At 43.1% G+C, this 17,628-nt stretch overlaps 1 protein-coding gene, 1 long non-coding RNA gene and 1 gene segment (V, D, J or C); all 3 read right to left on the bottom strand.

Annotated features, from left to right (window-relative positions):
* Positions 1-17,628, bottom strand: part of LOC102116898 (immunoglobulin kappa variable 2-30) — a 970,872-nt gene that overhangs the window by 703,562 nt on the left and 249,682 nt on the right. Inside the window, exons 1-2 of one of the 7 annotated variants that reach the window (XM_045368534.3) lie at positions 1,026-1,107; positions 615-909 (exon numbers count right to left, since the gene is read on the bottom strand). The exons of the other annotated variants lie outside the window; for them this stretch is intronic. Of the exons in view, the coding sequence (XP_045224469.2) occupies positions 615-909; positions 1,026-1,080 (350 nt within the window). The 5' untranslated portion in view covers positions 1,081-1,107. Of the gene's footprint in view, positions 1-614; positions 910-1,025; positions 1,108-17,628 lie in introns of those variants that run through there. 7 annotated transcript variants of the gene reach the window in all.
* Positions 9,896-15,370, bottom strand: LOC141408321 (uncharacterized). 2 transcript variants are annotated; one of them, XR_012422068.1, is made up of 3 exons: positions 14,645-15,370; positions 13,445-13,554; positions 9,896-12,928 (listed from the first exon to the last, which is right to left on the bottom strand). It is a non-coding gene; the product is annotated as an uncharacterized lncRNA (long non-coding RNA). The 2 variants fall into 2 exon arrangements; XR_012422069.1 differs by having other exon boundaries at positions 9,896-13,554.
* On the bottom strand, positions 15,484-16,987 carry LOC102126782 (immunoglobulin kappa variable 1-39-like). The segment is given in 2 exon segments: positions 15,484-16,785; positions 16,906-16,987. Coding segments are annotated over 2 exon segments (372 nt in total).

Here is a 17,628-nt window from a genome sequence, read left to right as displayed (position 1 = left end):
TTCTAGGATTCACTTTGTCCACCACTGCTTACCAGTCTGAGCTTGCCAGCTCCCAACCCTTCCTAGTGCCAATGAACTTTCTCAAAGAGCAATAGGTAATATTTTCCCTTTTTCATAAAATGTTAACATTCTCTTTGTTCTTCCAACACACTGAAGACCACTGAGTTTTCCTGTATGTCCCATTTGGCAAATATTTCTATGCAAATAAAACATTACATTTAGAGATTCATCTCTACATTTCATTTAGACTTCAGTAGTTTACTGTAATTCTCTGTATTAAGACAATTCCTGCTTAGAATATCTATAGTGGCTTCTTCTATGTAATATGAATTCCAAACGAAACCATAAACTAGACTCCTCAGGTGTCATGATCTCTGTCTGTATTATTAAATCAGGAGAGGCATTGCTATGTCTGTGCAGCTGGCGCTGAGAAAGAAAAAGGAATTGGGATGCAGAGGTGACTTCATGTCCCCCTCTACCAACACCATCAGAGTGTGGCTGCATCTGAGGAACACTCTCAGCCCATGGAGGCATCAGGAGGAGCAGCTGGGGCAGCCCAGCCTCACATATCTGCTTCCCTGGGGGTTTATGTTCGGGTGTGTAACACTGTGGGAGGGTGACTATTATGCTGTTGACAGTAATAAGTTGCAAAATCTTCAGGCTGCAGGCTGCTGATGGTGAGAGTGAATTCTGTCCCAGATCCACTGCCGCTGAACCTTGATGGGACCCCACTTTCCAAACTGGATGCAGCATAGATCAGGAGCTTAGGGACTTTCCCTGGTTTCTGCTGATACCAAGCTAAATAACTGCTAATGGTCTGACTAGCCCGACAAGTGATGGTGACTCTGTCTCCTACAGATGCAGATAAGGAAGATGGAGACTGGGTCATCTGGATGTCACATTTGGCACCTGAGATTGGAAACATAAAAACAAATGTCCAAACAAGAGTAAGAGAACTTCGCTAAATAGGCAGGCAGTACTGAGCACACTGGGTTGGGTAAACTATTAGTGATCTCCTTCCTTACCTGAGAGCCAGAGCAGCAGGAGCCCCAGGAACTGAGTGGGGATCCTCATGTCCATGCTGTGTCCTGACTGGCTCTGACTCCTGCACGAAGCGTGTCCAGCCTATTAATAAGTCTTCAGGGCAGGAGGATGTGCTCTGAGAACATGCAAATGAGCAGGGAACAGGGCAGGCTGGGCACAGCTGCAGGGCTGTCTCATCTCAGTAACTCAGCACCAGCTCAGTGTCACCAGGTGTCTCAGGTAAGACAAGAGTAGCAGAAATTTGTCTGAAGAGATATGTTTCTACTGGGGACTATTTTGCTATGAGAAACCTTTTTTCAGGGTTTTTTGTTTTGTTTTGTTTTTGTTTTTGACAATTTGAAATATTCCTCAGGAGTCAATGGAGTAATGTATTTCATTAGCATGTGGGGAATATTTAGAATAGTCTTGTTTGTAGGAACACATAGTAAAACGTTAGATGGTAGGATTCTTAGGTCTTCAAAAGACTCTCGTATGATTCCAGTTAGTGAAGGGGGTAAGTGAGCTATACTTGCAAAATTTCTGTGAGTTTAATATTGTTGCTTTCTAAAAATGTTACAAATAAAACTTATTTACATGGGGCAATGTATATTTGTAAGTATTAGGTAATGGTGTTATGCCATTGTTCTTACCAGTACAAGATCAAACAATTTACTTCAGATACACTAAGTTGATACCGTGTTCCCTCAATGCACGCAGTGCTCACAGATCCACCATTTTCAAGAGCTACCGGTCTCTATAATACCCAGAGACTAAATGGGCTGCACCTTATTCTTATTTTGAGCTCCTCCATAGTCTACCTTCTTTTCTGCCATTGAGTATTATTTCCCAAAGTTCATCTCTTTTAGTGAGGGTGGCCACTGCATGGAGGATGTCCCCGCCACGCACCATCAATGCCACTTTCTTCTTTTACATTTTATCAGTGACTGGGGATATCATCGTGACCCAGACACGAGCCTCCCTGTTAACATCTTTAGGAAAGAGACACTCAGTCTCTTATCAAGCAGTTGCTCATGTACATGTAGAAACCAGCTGGATCCAGATGAAATTGGACAGGGATTTGCACTCGTTATATCTCACATCTCTAATGTGCCAAAAAAGGTCCCAGCCTGGCTCAGTAGCAGGGGAAGTGGATGCAACTATATCAGCATCAGTGGGCTGCAGCCTAGGGCTCCATAAAATTTTACTGATGCCTGACTAGGGGAGCCAAATCACAGTGCTGTAGCCTGTGCACAAACCTTCCTGCTGCTTTGTCTTTGCCTGTGATTTCTGTGTCTCCCTAAAGTTTATAAAACCAATGTGTAACCCAAACACCTTGGGCACAAGTTTGCAGGACCACATAAGCCTGTGTCACAGGCCATAAGCCTTTTCTTTGGCAAAATAAACCTACAACTTGATTGAGACCTGTCTCAGATTCTGTTTTATTTACACTGGGTCACAAAATTTAAAAATCCTCTAAAACTATCTATACATCCATAAGTCTACAGTAGAGACAGAGGAGTGAGCTTACTCCAACAGTTAAAACTCACAAGTTAGAGGAAGCTGAGTCTAAGATATTGTCCAGCTTTTTTGCTTCATAAAAATATTTTGTGATTTTTTTTAAATTTTAGTTTAGAGAAGGACAATTTTGGGGAATATGTTTATGGCGGTGGGATGAATAATGTCCCTACCCCAAAAGATGTCCATGTCCTTGTCTCTGGAACCCAAGTGTTATAGGAGTTTTTAAGAAGTTATTTTAGATAGAGAGGAAAAGGGGTCCTTGGGTAGGTTTTGTTTCTTTTAAAGCAGCTCCAGAAATGTTTCTTGTCTAGCAGGAAAGCCCTGGTTCTTAGAGGGCTGGCAAGCTTTGATATGCAAATACCAACCATTAGAAATTGAGTCCAGTCAAACATGGTGATTCCCACCTTCTTCTTCCTTGCCCTCACATGTGCCTGGCAACATGGCTGCCCCCACATATCCCCATGTGTGTAGAACATTATGACACCCTGCATTTGTATATTAAAACCCTAGGGTGGGAGGACAAGTTTTTTCTCAGGCTACATGAATGACATGCCTGGTCAGACCAATCCCCTGAGTCCTATGCAAATCAGACACCACCTCCTTCAGCCTCCTCATATAAGCAGCCACTTTTCCGCCGCACATGGAATTTTCTCTTAGTTCGAATCTCCCCTCCCTCTGTCTGTGTACGGGGGAGCTCTTTTCTTCTTCCTTCCTTCTTGCGTATTAAACTTTTCGCTCCTTAAAACAACTCCACACATATCCGTGTCGTTTTAAACAAATGGGAGTGAGACTGAGAACCCTGGTGTTCCTCCAGTCATTGGAGTGGCATCATAACAATTCTACATTATATAGCAAAAAAAGAACTTGACAGATGTAAGTTAAGGACTTTGCGAATAAGCAACCTGGTTATCCAGATGAAATCAATACAATCACAAAGGTCATTAAAATAGAGGAGCAGGCTCTCAGTCAGAGAGGAGCTGGGACAATGGGGAAGTATGTGGCTTGAGGAAGGGAGGGGCCATGGAACCAGAAATGTGGGAGCACCTGGAAGATAAAAAGCAGAGAATACAATTCTCTCCTCTGGAACCTCCAGAAGGAATACAGACCTACTGACACCTTAACATTAGCTCAGTGAGACTTCTGACCTCCAGAACTGCAGGGTAATACATTTATGTTGTGTGAAGCCAATAAGACTGTGACAATTTAAACAACAGCATTGGAAACTAATGCAAGGGGAAGAGACGTCTTTCACCTCACTGAAAGCATAGTTGTCCTCTGTTCTTGGAAATATTTCCACCTTGTCTTCTGGTGTCAGTTATGACAAGAGACAGAGAAAATTTCTCCGAGAGAAAAGCTAGCATGAGAATTCTTTTTAGTTAGAAAATCTCTTGGATAAAGTCCCATGATTATCTCTTATACGATCTGGGTGTCACAAAGTTTAGGGGTCAGATCTCACAGCACATGATAGGAGAAAGAGGGTTTTATTCGTTGGTTTGTTTTCATATTAGGAGGGAAATTAGATTTTCAGGACACAATCTGTGAGGGACAGACTGAGTCAGAGCCATTGTAAGAGAAAGAGGAGATGTGGAAGGAGTCAGGGCAATGAAACATGTGTCCCAGCTCCCAAACCTAAAATGAAGTGGTTGATTTTAAAAGGTGAAGCGAACCTCTTCACCTTCCATCTTCTTAGGAAGGATCAAATTCTTCCCAGAATCCCTGCCTCTCCTTCACTCCCCTGACATTGCATTGTGGAGCTCGTCACATGTTCTCTTAATCCCTGCTCCTATCTCAGGCTGGGAGAGGCTCACTGTCCTCACCATGCCCAGCAGGATAGAGCTGGTGCCCTAGGCACCAAAGGAGAAGAGGATGGTTTCTGTGCAGGCGATGAGAGTTTTAACGCATGTTACATTTCACTGTAATTCTAAGTAAAGTTGTGTGGAGAGAAGAGAAGATATGAGTAACTTCATCTGGTGGGGCTGGAAGAGGCCAGACTCTGAGAATGACAACGAATTTACATCTCTAATTTTCCAGGTGGCAAATGCTAGCTTTAGAAATTGTGGAAATATAGACTTTGAGTTTAATAACAAGACAGACTTAAGGTAGCGCAATAAATGAGGAGACATTTGGAATAGGGTCCTTAGCCCAGGGCTAAAGTCAGACTGGCAGTGCCTGAGAGCTGCCAGACGCTGGCCCAGCACTGTGGGGGAAGCACCTGCTCTCCTGAGCCACAGGGCTGAGGACCTGGGAGGAACCACAGGCCCTGGCCACAGGGCTGCCTGGCAGGGGCTTGAGGGAAGGAAACTGCTCACAAATTCAGAGGAGCTGCATTAAGCATATATCCTGCAGCCTGGCAAGAGTGAAAGTGTCAGAGACTTTCAGTGGGCTCCAGGGTCCTGAATGACTTTGACCCTGTTAGAGTCAAAGAGGGAGGGTCAGCAAATGTCCTCAAAGTCTTTACTCAGCCAGACTCTGTTCTGCTTGGAAAGAAAAGGAACACGTGCTACACAAATAAACATAACATTATGTGTATCTGTAATAAGAATTTCTAATATAAATTTTATATATTGAATGCATATATTTTAGAAATAAGTTGTATTTGTATATTTGAATATACTATGTGTCTATTTACGAATAAATATGTGGTACATGTTTATATATAAAGAGATATAACTTTGGTTGCTAGTATAAGGTATCGTTTTAAACTTTAATAAATTGGATGTGAACATTAAAAATGAGCACTGGGTGCACCACCTCATGGCCCCTCCTCACTCCAGGGCCTGAGGGTCATAAAGCTCAGGACCCTCTTCAATATCCCCCTGGGCAGAGAGCAGTGAACTCCCCATTGCTGAGGATGATGAGTGACCTGAGGGGGGTCTGTGGAATCACAGAGCAGTAGATGCCCAGGAGATAGATGGATAGTGAGTCTGGCTCTTGAATGGAAGGAGGTTTTGTCCCCAGAGCTCAGCATAGACAAGTCCTCTTCCAGTCATTTCTGTCAAACGAAGCGCACATGTGGCTCAGAGGCTGCATGGTCATAGGATGAAGACCCTCCATGACTCATTCCCAACTTCCCCTCTGCCCAGCTTTCATGGCTCACCAGCTGCTGGGACTCTGTTGACAACGGCCTATGTCTGCCCCACACACAAGCTTCTCAATAGTTGCCATTTTATTTTCTGGTCTCCAATAACCACAACTTGGCAACCATGACCCTTCCGCAGAGATTCATGGAGTGGGATCAGAACTAGGGTTCAGCAATGTGCCCGGGCATGTATGTAAGAGAAACAAGGCATAGACAGCCCATGTCTGAAGTGAGAATGAATTTTCATCATGAATTCGGAGTAGGAGGTGGGAGAAAACATCCTGACATGCTCCGTGCAGTGATGCCCACAAATACACTAGAGGTGCCCATAGAGGTGGTGGGAAGGGGGTGTGAGGCAAAGAGAGGATGTGAATTCAGAGATATCTCCCAGCCTGTTCCCCTGAGAACATTTCAGACCCTTAGCAGCCCCTGTGCAGAGCTGTTACTAGGGAAGATTTGTGCATGACAGGGGACAGGTGGAGTGAGAACCTACTTCTGAAGGCATCTTGGTTGCTGATGGCCACAGTGACATCTGGTCTGGCCCACTCTCCCTGATCCAGGCAGGGATCATGTCCAGGAGGGCAGCAGGAGCCAGCAGGAGCTCAGAGCCAGGCCCAGGTTCTGCTGGTGCCAGGCTAGGATGTTCTTCATATTCTGGCCAGCTCTGCAGGTGACAGTGAGCCCCTCACCTGAGACACATGGAGGGGGATGAAGATGGCATCCACATCACATGCTCACTGTCATCCAAGTAGGGGAACAGACACGCAGATCCCCAAATATTAATACCAGGCTTGTAGTTCATCCAACTTGGTGCAATTCTGATCAGAAGGAAAAACAGGCTAACAACTTCATCATCAAGGAAAGTTCATGTTTAATACAAACTATCTGAGGCTGAAGCCTGACTTCCCCTTCCTCACCAGGCAGTAAGAATAGCAAGAACAAGAGGAGAAAAGCTACATCCCAAAGTCCACAAGGTGCCTCCTGAGGCTGATCCTGCTCAGAGAAGGTGGGAACAGTGGATGAGTCTACTGGGACTGCCACACCAACATACCCTCAGCTGGATGGCTTCAACCACAGACATTTATTACTAACTTATTAGACATGTACTGTGAATGTATTAGAAGCCTGGAAGTTTCAAGACCAAGGTCCAGAAGGATTTGCTTTCTGGTGAGAACCCTGTTTCTTGTTTCCAGATGTCCTCTCTGGATACATCGTCTCATGGGTTCAGCAATGTGCCAGGGCATGTGTAGGAGAAGCAAGTACATGCTTTCCTTGGTGCACGCTTGGAGGCTGGTGAGGGGTTAAAGAACAGCTCAATGATACTTCTTTTCTATTAGAATACAAATCCTATTAAGTCAGAACCCCATTGTTTTCACCTCATTTGACCCTAATTTCCTCTTCATAACCTATATGTCTAAATACAGTCATATTGGAGTTTGGAGATTCAAAGTATGAATTTGTGAATCAAAATTCAGTTCATAGCAGGAGCGCTTTGTGGATACGGCCAAGGCAATAGGAAGGACAAGGCGAGGCTTCCAGTCTCAGAGCGCGGAGGTGGTTTTCTCACCACTCAGCACACTGGCAGCTCCTCCCAGGTGATCCAGGTCACACATGAGACCCCATCCGGCCTTGGGGGCGCCTGCTGATACTGTAACAACACCACCCTTATTTTCACTATTTCTAAGATCAGACTTCTATCTTATGCTTATTATGGGGTTTGTCCAATGGCAAGGTTTGTGACTTACCCTTCAATGGCAGGTTATGACATAATATCAAATAGAATTTTAGATGCTGCTTTCTAATAAGACTTGATTGAGTTTTTTCATTGGTTTTCATGGAGTTGATTTTATTACGTCCATCAATAGGCTGCATTCTATAGGGAACACAAAATGATTCCTCTCCTCAATAAACCAGTCACCTTGTTGAGGATAAGGTGTGTTCAAAAAAGATGATCACAAAAACATTCGGAGCTAGAGTCTGTGATCCATGTGAGATGCCAATGATGTGGTTCTGGAAAAGAGATAGTAAGGTTGTGAGGGGCCCTGGAGGGCACAGTGGAGGGCTAGGCTGGGGAGTAGAAGGCCCCTGGTCTGGATGTGTCTAGTCAGCTTCATTCCTCTCATCCTTGAAACAGTGGCTGCACCAGCCAGGAAGCATCTGAGACCACCTGATTCTCTGGAATGACAGCTGCTGAGGTTTGTGCTGTGAGCTATAAAACTGTGCCAGTGTAACCCTTTTGATCAGCACTAATGAAAATGATTTTTTTTTTTTTTTTTTTTTTTTTTGAGACGGAGTCTCGCTCTGTCGCCCAGGCTGGAGTGCAGTGGCGCGATCTCGGCTCACTGCAAGCTCCGCCTCCCGGGTTCACGCCATTCTCCTGCCTCAGCCTCCCGAGTAGCTGGGACTACAGGCGCCCACAACCGCGCCCGGCTAATTTTTTGTATTTTTAGTAGAGACGGGGTTTCACCGTGGTCTGGATCTCCTGACCTTGTGATCCGCCCGCCTCGGCCTCCCAAAGTGCTGGGATTACAGGCGTGAGCCACCGCGCCCGGCCAAAAATGATTTTTTAAGATGATGAAAATGTCTAGATTTATGCTTTGCAAGGGTAGCCGTTATATGTCATATGTGGCTCCTGAGCGCTTGAAATGTAGTGAAAACAACTAAGGAACTACATTGTTAATTTTAGTTAATTCTAATGTACATGTTTGTGGCTGGGCACTGCTAGTGTTTGCCATGTGAGACAGGGAAGTTTGAGATGGTCACAAACAGCAATGTCATAGGACAACCAATCTGCTAAATATTAAGCAGAGATGATCCTAGGACCATCGCACCAAGCTGGGGTGGACAAGGTAGAAAGAGCATGTGAGTGAATCTTTGGAACCTTTCCCAGATTCTGCTGCTTCCAGATGGATGATGTAAACTCTCCATCTTGAAGGCACTGAAAGGGAAGCTAGCAACTGGGAAGCTGAGTGTTTCTCCCAGAATTTGAGGTGGAAACAGAACACAAATCTTCCCCAGTATTACTGATGTCCCTCTCCCTAGGCTTCTGAGCAGAGTGGTGCTGTCTGATCAAGTGGGAGGTGAATGCGGTGCTCCCTAATCAATAGTATTTCTCAGTTCCATGAGACATATGAACCCTGTCACATGCAGCCCCCGCAGTTGAAGCCAGAGCACCATGACCAGTGTCCAGTGCTGCCCCTACCTTAGGTGATCCCACCCCACAGGACCTGGTGATGAACGCTTGAGTGACAGGGAAGGGCTTTGGGGAGCCTGCCAATTAGCAATAAGGGTGCAGACCTGGGCTTCCAGGTTCTGAGCAAGGGAACATTCTATGTCCTGAGTGTGATCCAGGTCAAGGTGTTTGATATTACGATAAATTATATTCTTAAGAAATTGAAAACACATAAGACATCTGATTATTGTAGGACTGTTTGGGTTTTATACTACTAAAGTGGTAAAAATAAATTTTTCAATGTGCAGTAGTTTATTGGGAATCTCCCAACCTCTGCCCTTCCCGTGATGACTCCATGGTCTTTGCAGGTTGTATGGTCACTTGGCTGCTGCCATACCACTCAGATGCATCCTCAGTACAACCCCAAGATCTTCCCCAAACAACTTAAACGAACAGCTTCTACCTCCAGATACCACATACCATTGCCTAATTTTTATGCAACTTATTAACTACTGAAATTATTCTATTCAGTTTCATTATATAGTTATTGTTCTGTGCATGGCTCATTCCCCTACTGAATATTAGTACTTGGAATCAAAAATTATCTTATTTATTTACATGCACTTGACCCTCAAATGATAGCATCTATTGGTTCTGAAAACTCTGACATTAATTTAAATCCCTTAAAAGCAACTATATGCTTCTTTTTTTAATTAAAAGAAATATGGTGCAATCTCCTCAACTAAGGAAACCAAACGACTTTTACAGTTGAAAATGATTAACTAGAGGTGGGAAAACATATTGACAAAAGTAGCAAACATTATCTTGATGTTAAATAAACACAGTTTGCATGTAAAGTATACAATTATGATTAACTGTATTCAACACAGGAGGAAGAAAGGCCCTCATAGTTGTTAGAACTTGCTGGAGAGGGTGGGGGAGTCAGCCCTTAGAAGCAGAGGAGGAGCTGATGAGTGATCTCAGGCAGGCATCCAAAACCAGGACCTAATATGATTCGTTACAATGTTCTTTTCCTTAAGGTTTGATATTTTAAGGAAGTCCTGCTGGAAAACTTTTGGGCACATTCAGAGAATACATGGAATAAAGATTAAAAACAGTATATTTCAAAATACTATTAAACAGCTCAGATACACAGGAACTAAAGTATCTTATAAAATATAATATCTTCCTCACCCATACTTGATATTTGGGTTTAACCAATCATGGCTCAAAATTAGACATCCTCCACATTGTGTTCTCCAACTTGAAACATCATACGCCTGAAACCATAATGTAGACATTATTTTTTATCATATTTTTCATCTTGGAATAAAATATGTGTTGTATGGTAAAAAAAAAAAAGTTTATTGAAAAGTGATATAGTTTTGTGACCAAATATGATGAAAATCATTAAAGTGTCGCTTACTGTGATGCCAGTCTACATCGCTAATGACTAGATCGTATCCCCAAAGTTATTTTTGAATGCATAGATAAGTGCACAACAAACAACGTCAAACAAATGAACTTAGTTTATATTAGAATCACCAAGTATTCACAGTAGGATACTGGTCTTACAATTAAGTATGGCAAAATTAAAAAAAAAAATACATCTTCAAACAGCACTTTGGATTTTGGATGAGAATGAAAGAGGAGACAGACAATGTTTCTGATATGCAGAACAGAAATTCTCTCTAAGGATCATGGGTGATCCTCCTGTAATTCCTATGTCCAGCAAGATATGAAACAAAATGTCCATTTAGTTTTATCACCTTCTTTAATCTCCCAAAGTTACATTCTCTTGCTTGGGAGTGCCTTGGTATACTCAACTTTTGGTGAAGCATTTCACATTGAAGAATTGAGGATTCTTAATTTCAACCTCTTTAGGTCTGGAGACCTATCCTGCTCCTAAGACTGGTAATAAATGATTCATTTCTTTTTTTACTTTAGATAAATATTATTTTGGAGACCGTCTTATTTTCAAAAGCCCTAGCTGAATGTCTATATTTATACTGCCTATGGACCAGTTTCCATACATGAAAACCTAAATATCCATTGCTTCCTGAACTCCCCATTGACTCCTACACTGATGAAAGCGAACCTTAATGTTAATCTGACTTATAAAGCCTGAGGCTTCAGGGGACTTCTTTTGAAATAAGATCACTGTGTGACTCCTTTGAACCCACACTCACTGACACCTGAGTTCATGGGCTCTTTTGTCACTACATCTCCAGGCCATCACCTATTCCCCTTCTAATCTTTACCCTTTAAAACCTATTTGCCATAAATGAATTACTATTTCTCTGAAGAAATATCCAAAGTTTGTGTGTGTTTGTTTGTTTTTTACCAACTTGTAGAAAATAGTTTATGTAAGTCTATGGAAAGAAAAGGGAGAGGTAATCTTCAACTGCTCTGCACATATTCTGAAAAAGACTTGTTAAAGATGAAGTTATAAGACAGTGACTCTTGGGTTTCAACTCTGCTGGGCGTGGCAGATGTCATGGTATTGCATAGATCATTGCCCCAGATGCCCCTACAATGGTTAGAAGAACAGGGTATCCCCAGTTCCTCTGTTCGGCCAGGCTGAGCTCGTTTTTGTTCTGGGTTGTAACTCAGTGTAAGGAAAACTATTGCTCTGCTGACAGTAATAAGTTGCAGCATCTTCACCTGGAAGGCGACTGATGGTGAGGATGAAATCTGTCTAAGATCCGTTGCCAGTGAACCTCAAGGGGACCCCCGACATGGACTGAGAAGCAAACTTGATGAGGAGCTTTGGAGCTTGATTTGGTTTCTGCTGGCGCCAGTATAAGTTACTGCTAATGCCCTAACTGACCCAGCAGGTGATGGTGACTTTCTCTCCTGGAGTCCCAGACAGAAAGGCTGGGGATGGGTCAGCACAATATTACCCCTGGAGGCTAACAACACACAGAAAATACTAACATGTCATAACGGTATGTGTATCAAAATCACCACTAATCTAGTTAGACAAGGAGGAAGCATATGCATTACTTTTTATAAATTCACATTAAAAAGCATGCTAAATTTCATAAGAGGCAGAGTTCTTAATGAAAAAAAAATCACTGATTGAAATAATGGTCCCACTTTTAGCTTTGTCCACATACTCTCACCCGGAACACAGAGCAGCAGAAACCCCAGGAGTTGCCATGGGGACATCTCGCTGGCTGCTTTTGACTTGCAAGTTTTGCTTCAGCCACATCTCAGAGAAAAAACCTCTTATAGATACTGAGAGGTGGGACCACTTTAGATGTGAGAGGAGGGATACATGCAAATTATGGGGCTTTCTTACTGGTTTAAATACACAGACATCACCGTTGCCAGGAGATCGCCCTCCCCGCCCCTTCCATGAGTGTGAGAAGCGCCCTCTGCTGGCACCTGCAGACGCATGGTGCTGAGGTTCTGACAGGGCTTGACCAGACCCTCCGCCCAGCTGCAGAGTGAAGACAGAGTCCATCGCAGTCTCTGGTAGGTTCTGCAGTCATCTGGGGTGAACAGGAGCTCATATCCTCAATCTCGGCCCAGGGCTACATTAACTCCCCTGCTCTCTGTCACAATATAGGCCGAAGAAACCTTGATCCTGTGGACCTTTCACAAACCAACACCCCGCACAACAATATGTTGATGAGATCATGCAATAAGCAGAAAATAATATGGATTCTCACTATACAATGAAGACACCTGAGGAACAGAAGATAAGATTCATCGCTACAAATTTAAGGGCCTGTCACGTTGGGGAAGATATCAGGGATTTAGAGAAGGGGAGTGAGTCATGCTGATCATTCCTTTCAAAGTAAGGGAAAATAATTTCGTCTTGCACCTCCAACCAATGAGAACAAACCATAGTGTTGGCAAGCCCACCCTGTAGTGTTGTCACAACACATTCCACGCTTGGGTCTACTACACCATCTTGTTTATCAGCTTACTCGCAAGGCTGTCTGTTTGGAGTGGGCTCAGAGAATGAGAAGTTCTGTCCTAAGTTCAGGTTCTGATACAGGTGGCTCTGTTGCTTGGGTCGTGTGATCCAGCACATTGCTTGGGTTAGATGCATCTGTATTAGATGAGGACACTGTGAACTCTCTTGCCAGCTCCAAAATAGAATCACAGCGTCAGTCTCTGGGGTTCTAGGGTAGGACAGTGTAATACCCAGAAAACAAACAAACAAACAATTTTCTGTTTAAAATGCAGCTCTCAGAATATCTCAGGGCCCTAGTAGATGTGCACATGAGGCAATAGGTAACTATGTGACTGAGCTGCCCCTCATCCACTGGGAATTTTAGTCTCAAAAATTTATATGTCCAGGTGATGTTCAGAACTACTCAGTATTACCATGGAGTTTGCACTTTCAGAATTGGGTGAAAAGAGATTCAGAGAAAGCATGCTTCACTTAGAATGACAGGTGTTCCAGTTTCCCATATAACTTTCCTCTCTTATGCTAATGTTCAATGACCTCATGGATTTTCCCATTCAGCTAATGCCAGAGGGGAAACACATAAAAACAAAAACAAACAAACAAAACCACAATGACAAAGACAAAAGCTAGGCTTCTTCTTGAATGAATCTACACCATACATTCGTGTAAATAGGAGTGAATTCCTCCCACACTATGGCCACCATCATGGGTGGCTGTGAAATATTACCTGGAGTCAGAAGGTAGCTGAGCAGGACACACGGTAATCAAACTAACGTGAATAACGAAGTGTGAGTTAATTATATACATGGATTCCTGGGAAGCTGGTTGGCCAACATCCTAGAAAACGGATTGGAAGATCAGAGACAAGAAGCCCTAGAGAAGAGACATGTCAATGCACTCATGGGAGTAGGAAATTATGTGTGCAGAAATTTGTTATTGTATCAAAACAGCAGAGAATGTCTGCCATAGGTGAAACAACAACAAACAATCCATGCTCATGAATCATCCACCTTTACACAGGTTAACCGAACCTAGACTCTTCCCTTAACTCCCACAGTATTTGCATAAGAATTGTTTATACAAAGCAGCTGTGGTGACCTGGAGTGCACATGTGCAACACATGAGCCGTGACTTTCCATCACTATCTGCACCAGTGCTGATCCAACTGTTGCCACTTCTGGGACTTCTCAGCAGCAGAGGCAAATAACCATCAGAAATTTGGTGATACTTTGGGATATTAGATCACTTTCCCTGGAGGTGGCTGTAACACATTTGTACTAGGATTCTTCTGTGTTCTAGATAAATGTTTGCCTTTTCTGCTCACCTATAATTGACTATTACCATGTTTAGAGTCTGTATGTGTTATTGATATGGGAATATTTCATAATCGGGGCACTAAACGTGGAGAAAGAAATGAAATAATAGACACATGATCATGGCATCTATTGGTCCTACCAAATACTTCACCCAAGGAAGTCCATGTGGGTATGACCTTATGACCTTCTACTGACTTCAGATACTCTCCTTCAACATGTGCTGAATCTTTTTTTTTTTTTTTTTTTTTTTTTTTTTGAGACAGAGTCTCGCTCTGTCACCCAGGCTGGAGTGCAGTGGCCGGATCTCAGCTCACTGCAAGCTCCAGAATCTTTAAACTGATGACCATGTTAACATGAAGCAATGGTTTAGGAAGTCATAGGTCAGAAGTAGGAGGAAACTCTCTTATGATTCACAGGAACACAGCTGGGTTACATGGGTTTCCAGTCATGCAATTTTAGACCTTGCTGACCACAGGGCCTGGTACAAAGGAATGAATGCCTTTACATGTATCCTCAAGTACAATATATAGAATACTCTAAATTGAAACTCAAAGCTATGGTGATGCAGGGTACCCCCATGCCAACACACACAAGGACAACCAAATAATTACCTATTTCAGCAAAGTTAAACAGTAAACCTATCATGAAGTGATAGTTCTCTGTTCCTTATATGGTGACAGGAGTATGTCAGGGAATATGTCTGGACTGAAAGACAGTGAAGAACACATGTCAAAATCAGATGATGATTATCCTCAAATTAATATAAAGTAAAACTAGGAGTCATTAAAACAAAACAGATAAAATAAAACGTTTTTAAATAAATCCAAGACTGATATGTGACCCAGTTTTGGCTCCAGCTCTTCCAGAAGATAACAGGCTCCAGGGCTCAACAAATGCATGCTTGTGTTTTTAGTTTTGTACCAGCAACTTGTGTCATATGTGCTCATTTTCTGTGTCAGACCTTAAACTACAAATCAACCTTTTCAAAGTAACCCCGGCCACATACTGGGACTCACGGGGATACCGGCACTTCTGAGCATCCACGTTTCCAAGAAGAATAACCTAAGATTATAACAGACATTAAGGATCAGACTAATAGCTGGTGTCCGGTGTTTTTAAAAGGCCTCATCCAGGCCGGGCGCGGTGGCTCAAGCCTGTAATCCCAGCACTTTGGGAGGCCGAGACGGGTGGATCACGAGGTCAGGAGATCGAGACCATCCTGGCTAACACGGTGAAACCCCGTCTCTACTAAAAAATACAAAAAAACTAGCCGGGCGAGGTGGCGGGCGCCTGTAGTCCCGGCTACTCGGGAGGCTGAGGCAGGAGAATGGCGTAAAAACCCGGGAGGCGGAGCTTGCAGTGAGCTGAGATCCGGCCACTGCACTCCAGCCTGGGTGACACAGCGAGACTCCGTCTCAAAAAAAAAAAAAAAAAAAAAAAAAAAAAAGGCCTCATCCAACATGAGGAGGGCGGTTGTTTTCCTGTACATGCATTTGTCTTTCTTGTCAGTTATATTTCTGCATGAAATATTATTTGAGGATTTTCCAAGTGCTTTCATCACAGTTAAGAAATTCTTCCATAATATGGCATTGAATCAGGCAACTTATTTACAAAAAAAATAAAAAGTAAGGCAAAGTGTGCAGCTCATGATCTTATCACCTGCACAGGTGCAGCTGTCTCTACAGAAGGAGCACCGTAGAATCCCCTGTTTCTAGTGTAAAGCTTCCCGACTTTTATATGTTGGACTTTAAAAGTTTGTAATGTGGAAGTTCATCATAGGAACCGGGTCATTCCTGCGATGCTCACCTAAAACAAAGTCAAGAAGCCAGGGTGAAAAAGCACTCAGGATATGAAACACTGCTCCCAGAATGTAATTCTCTGTGAGCCTGACTGCTTGTTGTAACCTGAAACTAGTTTTATCTACATCTTCTCAGATAACTTGCTAAAACTCAAGGACTAATTTTGCCCACTACCATTGCTGACCAGTCTCAGTTGCCAGCTCCAACCCTTACTTGTGCCACTTAACTTTCTCAAAGGGTAATACCTAACATTTTTCTTTATTTTTAATAAAACCTCTTCTATTTGTTCCTCTGACATATGTAAGACCACCAGGTCTTCCTGTATGCTCCATATTGCAACTCTGTCTTCCCAAAGAAAGCAATAAATGTAGAGATGAATCTCTACATTTTATTTTGACTTCAACAATAGTTCAGACAATTCTCTGTATTCTAATAATTCCTGCTTAGAATATCTATAGTGACTTTTCCTTTGCTGTATGAATCTCAACTGAGTCCATAAAACAGAATCCTCATGTGTAATCATTTCTATCCTTCATTAAATCTGCATCTGAGGAACACTTCCAGCCGATAGAGGCACCAGGAGGAGCAGCTGGGGCAGCCCAGCCTCACACACCTGCTTCCCTGGGAGGTTTATGTTTAGGTGTGTAACACTGTGGGAGGGTCACTGTAATACTGTTGACAGTAATAACTAGCAATATCTTCAGGCTGCAGGCTGCTGATGGTGAGAGTGAAATCTGTCCCAGACTTACTGCCACTGAACCTCGAAGGAACCCCAGATTGCAAACTGGATGCACTATAGATCAGGAGCTTAGGGGCTTTCCCTGGTTTCTGCTGATACCAGGCTAAACTACTACTAAAGCTCTGACTTGCCCGGCAAGTGATGGTGACTGTGTCTCCTACAGATGCAGACAGGGAGGATGGAGACTGGGTCATCTGGATGTCACCTCTGACTCCTGAGATTGGAAACATAAAAACAAATATGCAGACAATTAATCATGTTATAAGGCCTTCCCTGAATGGCTAGGCAATATTGACCACACTAGGCTGAGTAAATTGCTAATGCTTTTCCTTACCTGAGAGCCAGAGCAACAGGAAGCCCAGGAGCTGAGTGGGGACCCTCCTGTCCATGCTGTGTCCTGACTGGGACTGACTCCTGCACAGGGTGTGACCAACCCATTAATAAGTCTTCAGGGCTGTGGGCTGTGACCTGGGAACATGCAAATCAACAGGAGATGGGGCAGGTTGGGCACAGCTGCAGGGGTTGGTTCTCAGTAACTCAGCATAGGTTCAGTGTCCCCAGTGTCCCAGCTCAGACCAGGATAGCACAGATTTGTCTGCAGAGATTGTGTTTCTTCCTGGAGACCATTTCATAAGAAACATTTTTGAAATAGTTGTCAAAATTAGAAATATTCCTGAGGACTAGCTGGAGTAATGTATTTTATTGGTGTATTGGGCCTGTTTAGGAGAATATCTTGTTTATAGGGAACACTTTGAAACTGCCTCTGCAAAAATTGTAACTGAGGAAATTATGACAATGAAAGAGATCAGACCTAAACGACTCCATGTTCCTTCTAACCTAATCTTTAAGCTGTCCTTATGCATTCCTGGAAATGGGCTGAACTGACCTAGGGAAGGAATTTAGTTTATAGTTTGACTCTGAAACAAAATTGATAATAGCCCTTTCCTGAAAAGACACCCTTCTTGCCCTAGGATCAGTTTGCTTTTGTAGGACTTACAAATTAGCTTCAAGATTAGAAATTACGGTTTAGGGGTCAAGTAGCCTCTGGCTGCAAGAC

This window comes from Macaca fascicularis, chromosome 13 (genome assembly GCF_037993035.2).
Source record: "Macaca fascicularis isolate 582-1 chromosome 13, T2T-MFA8v1.1".
NCBI lineage: Eukaryota > Metazoa > Chordata > Mammalia > Primates > Cercopithecidae > Macaca > Macaca fascicularis.
The sequence above is the reverse complement of the archived record's forward strand: the minus strand, read 5'-3'. Positions and strand labels throughout refer to the sequence as shown.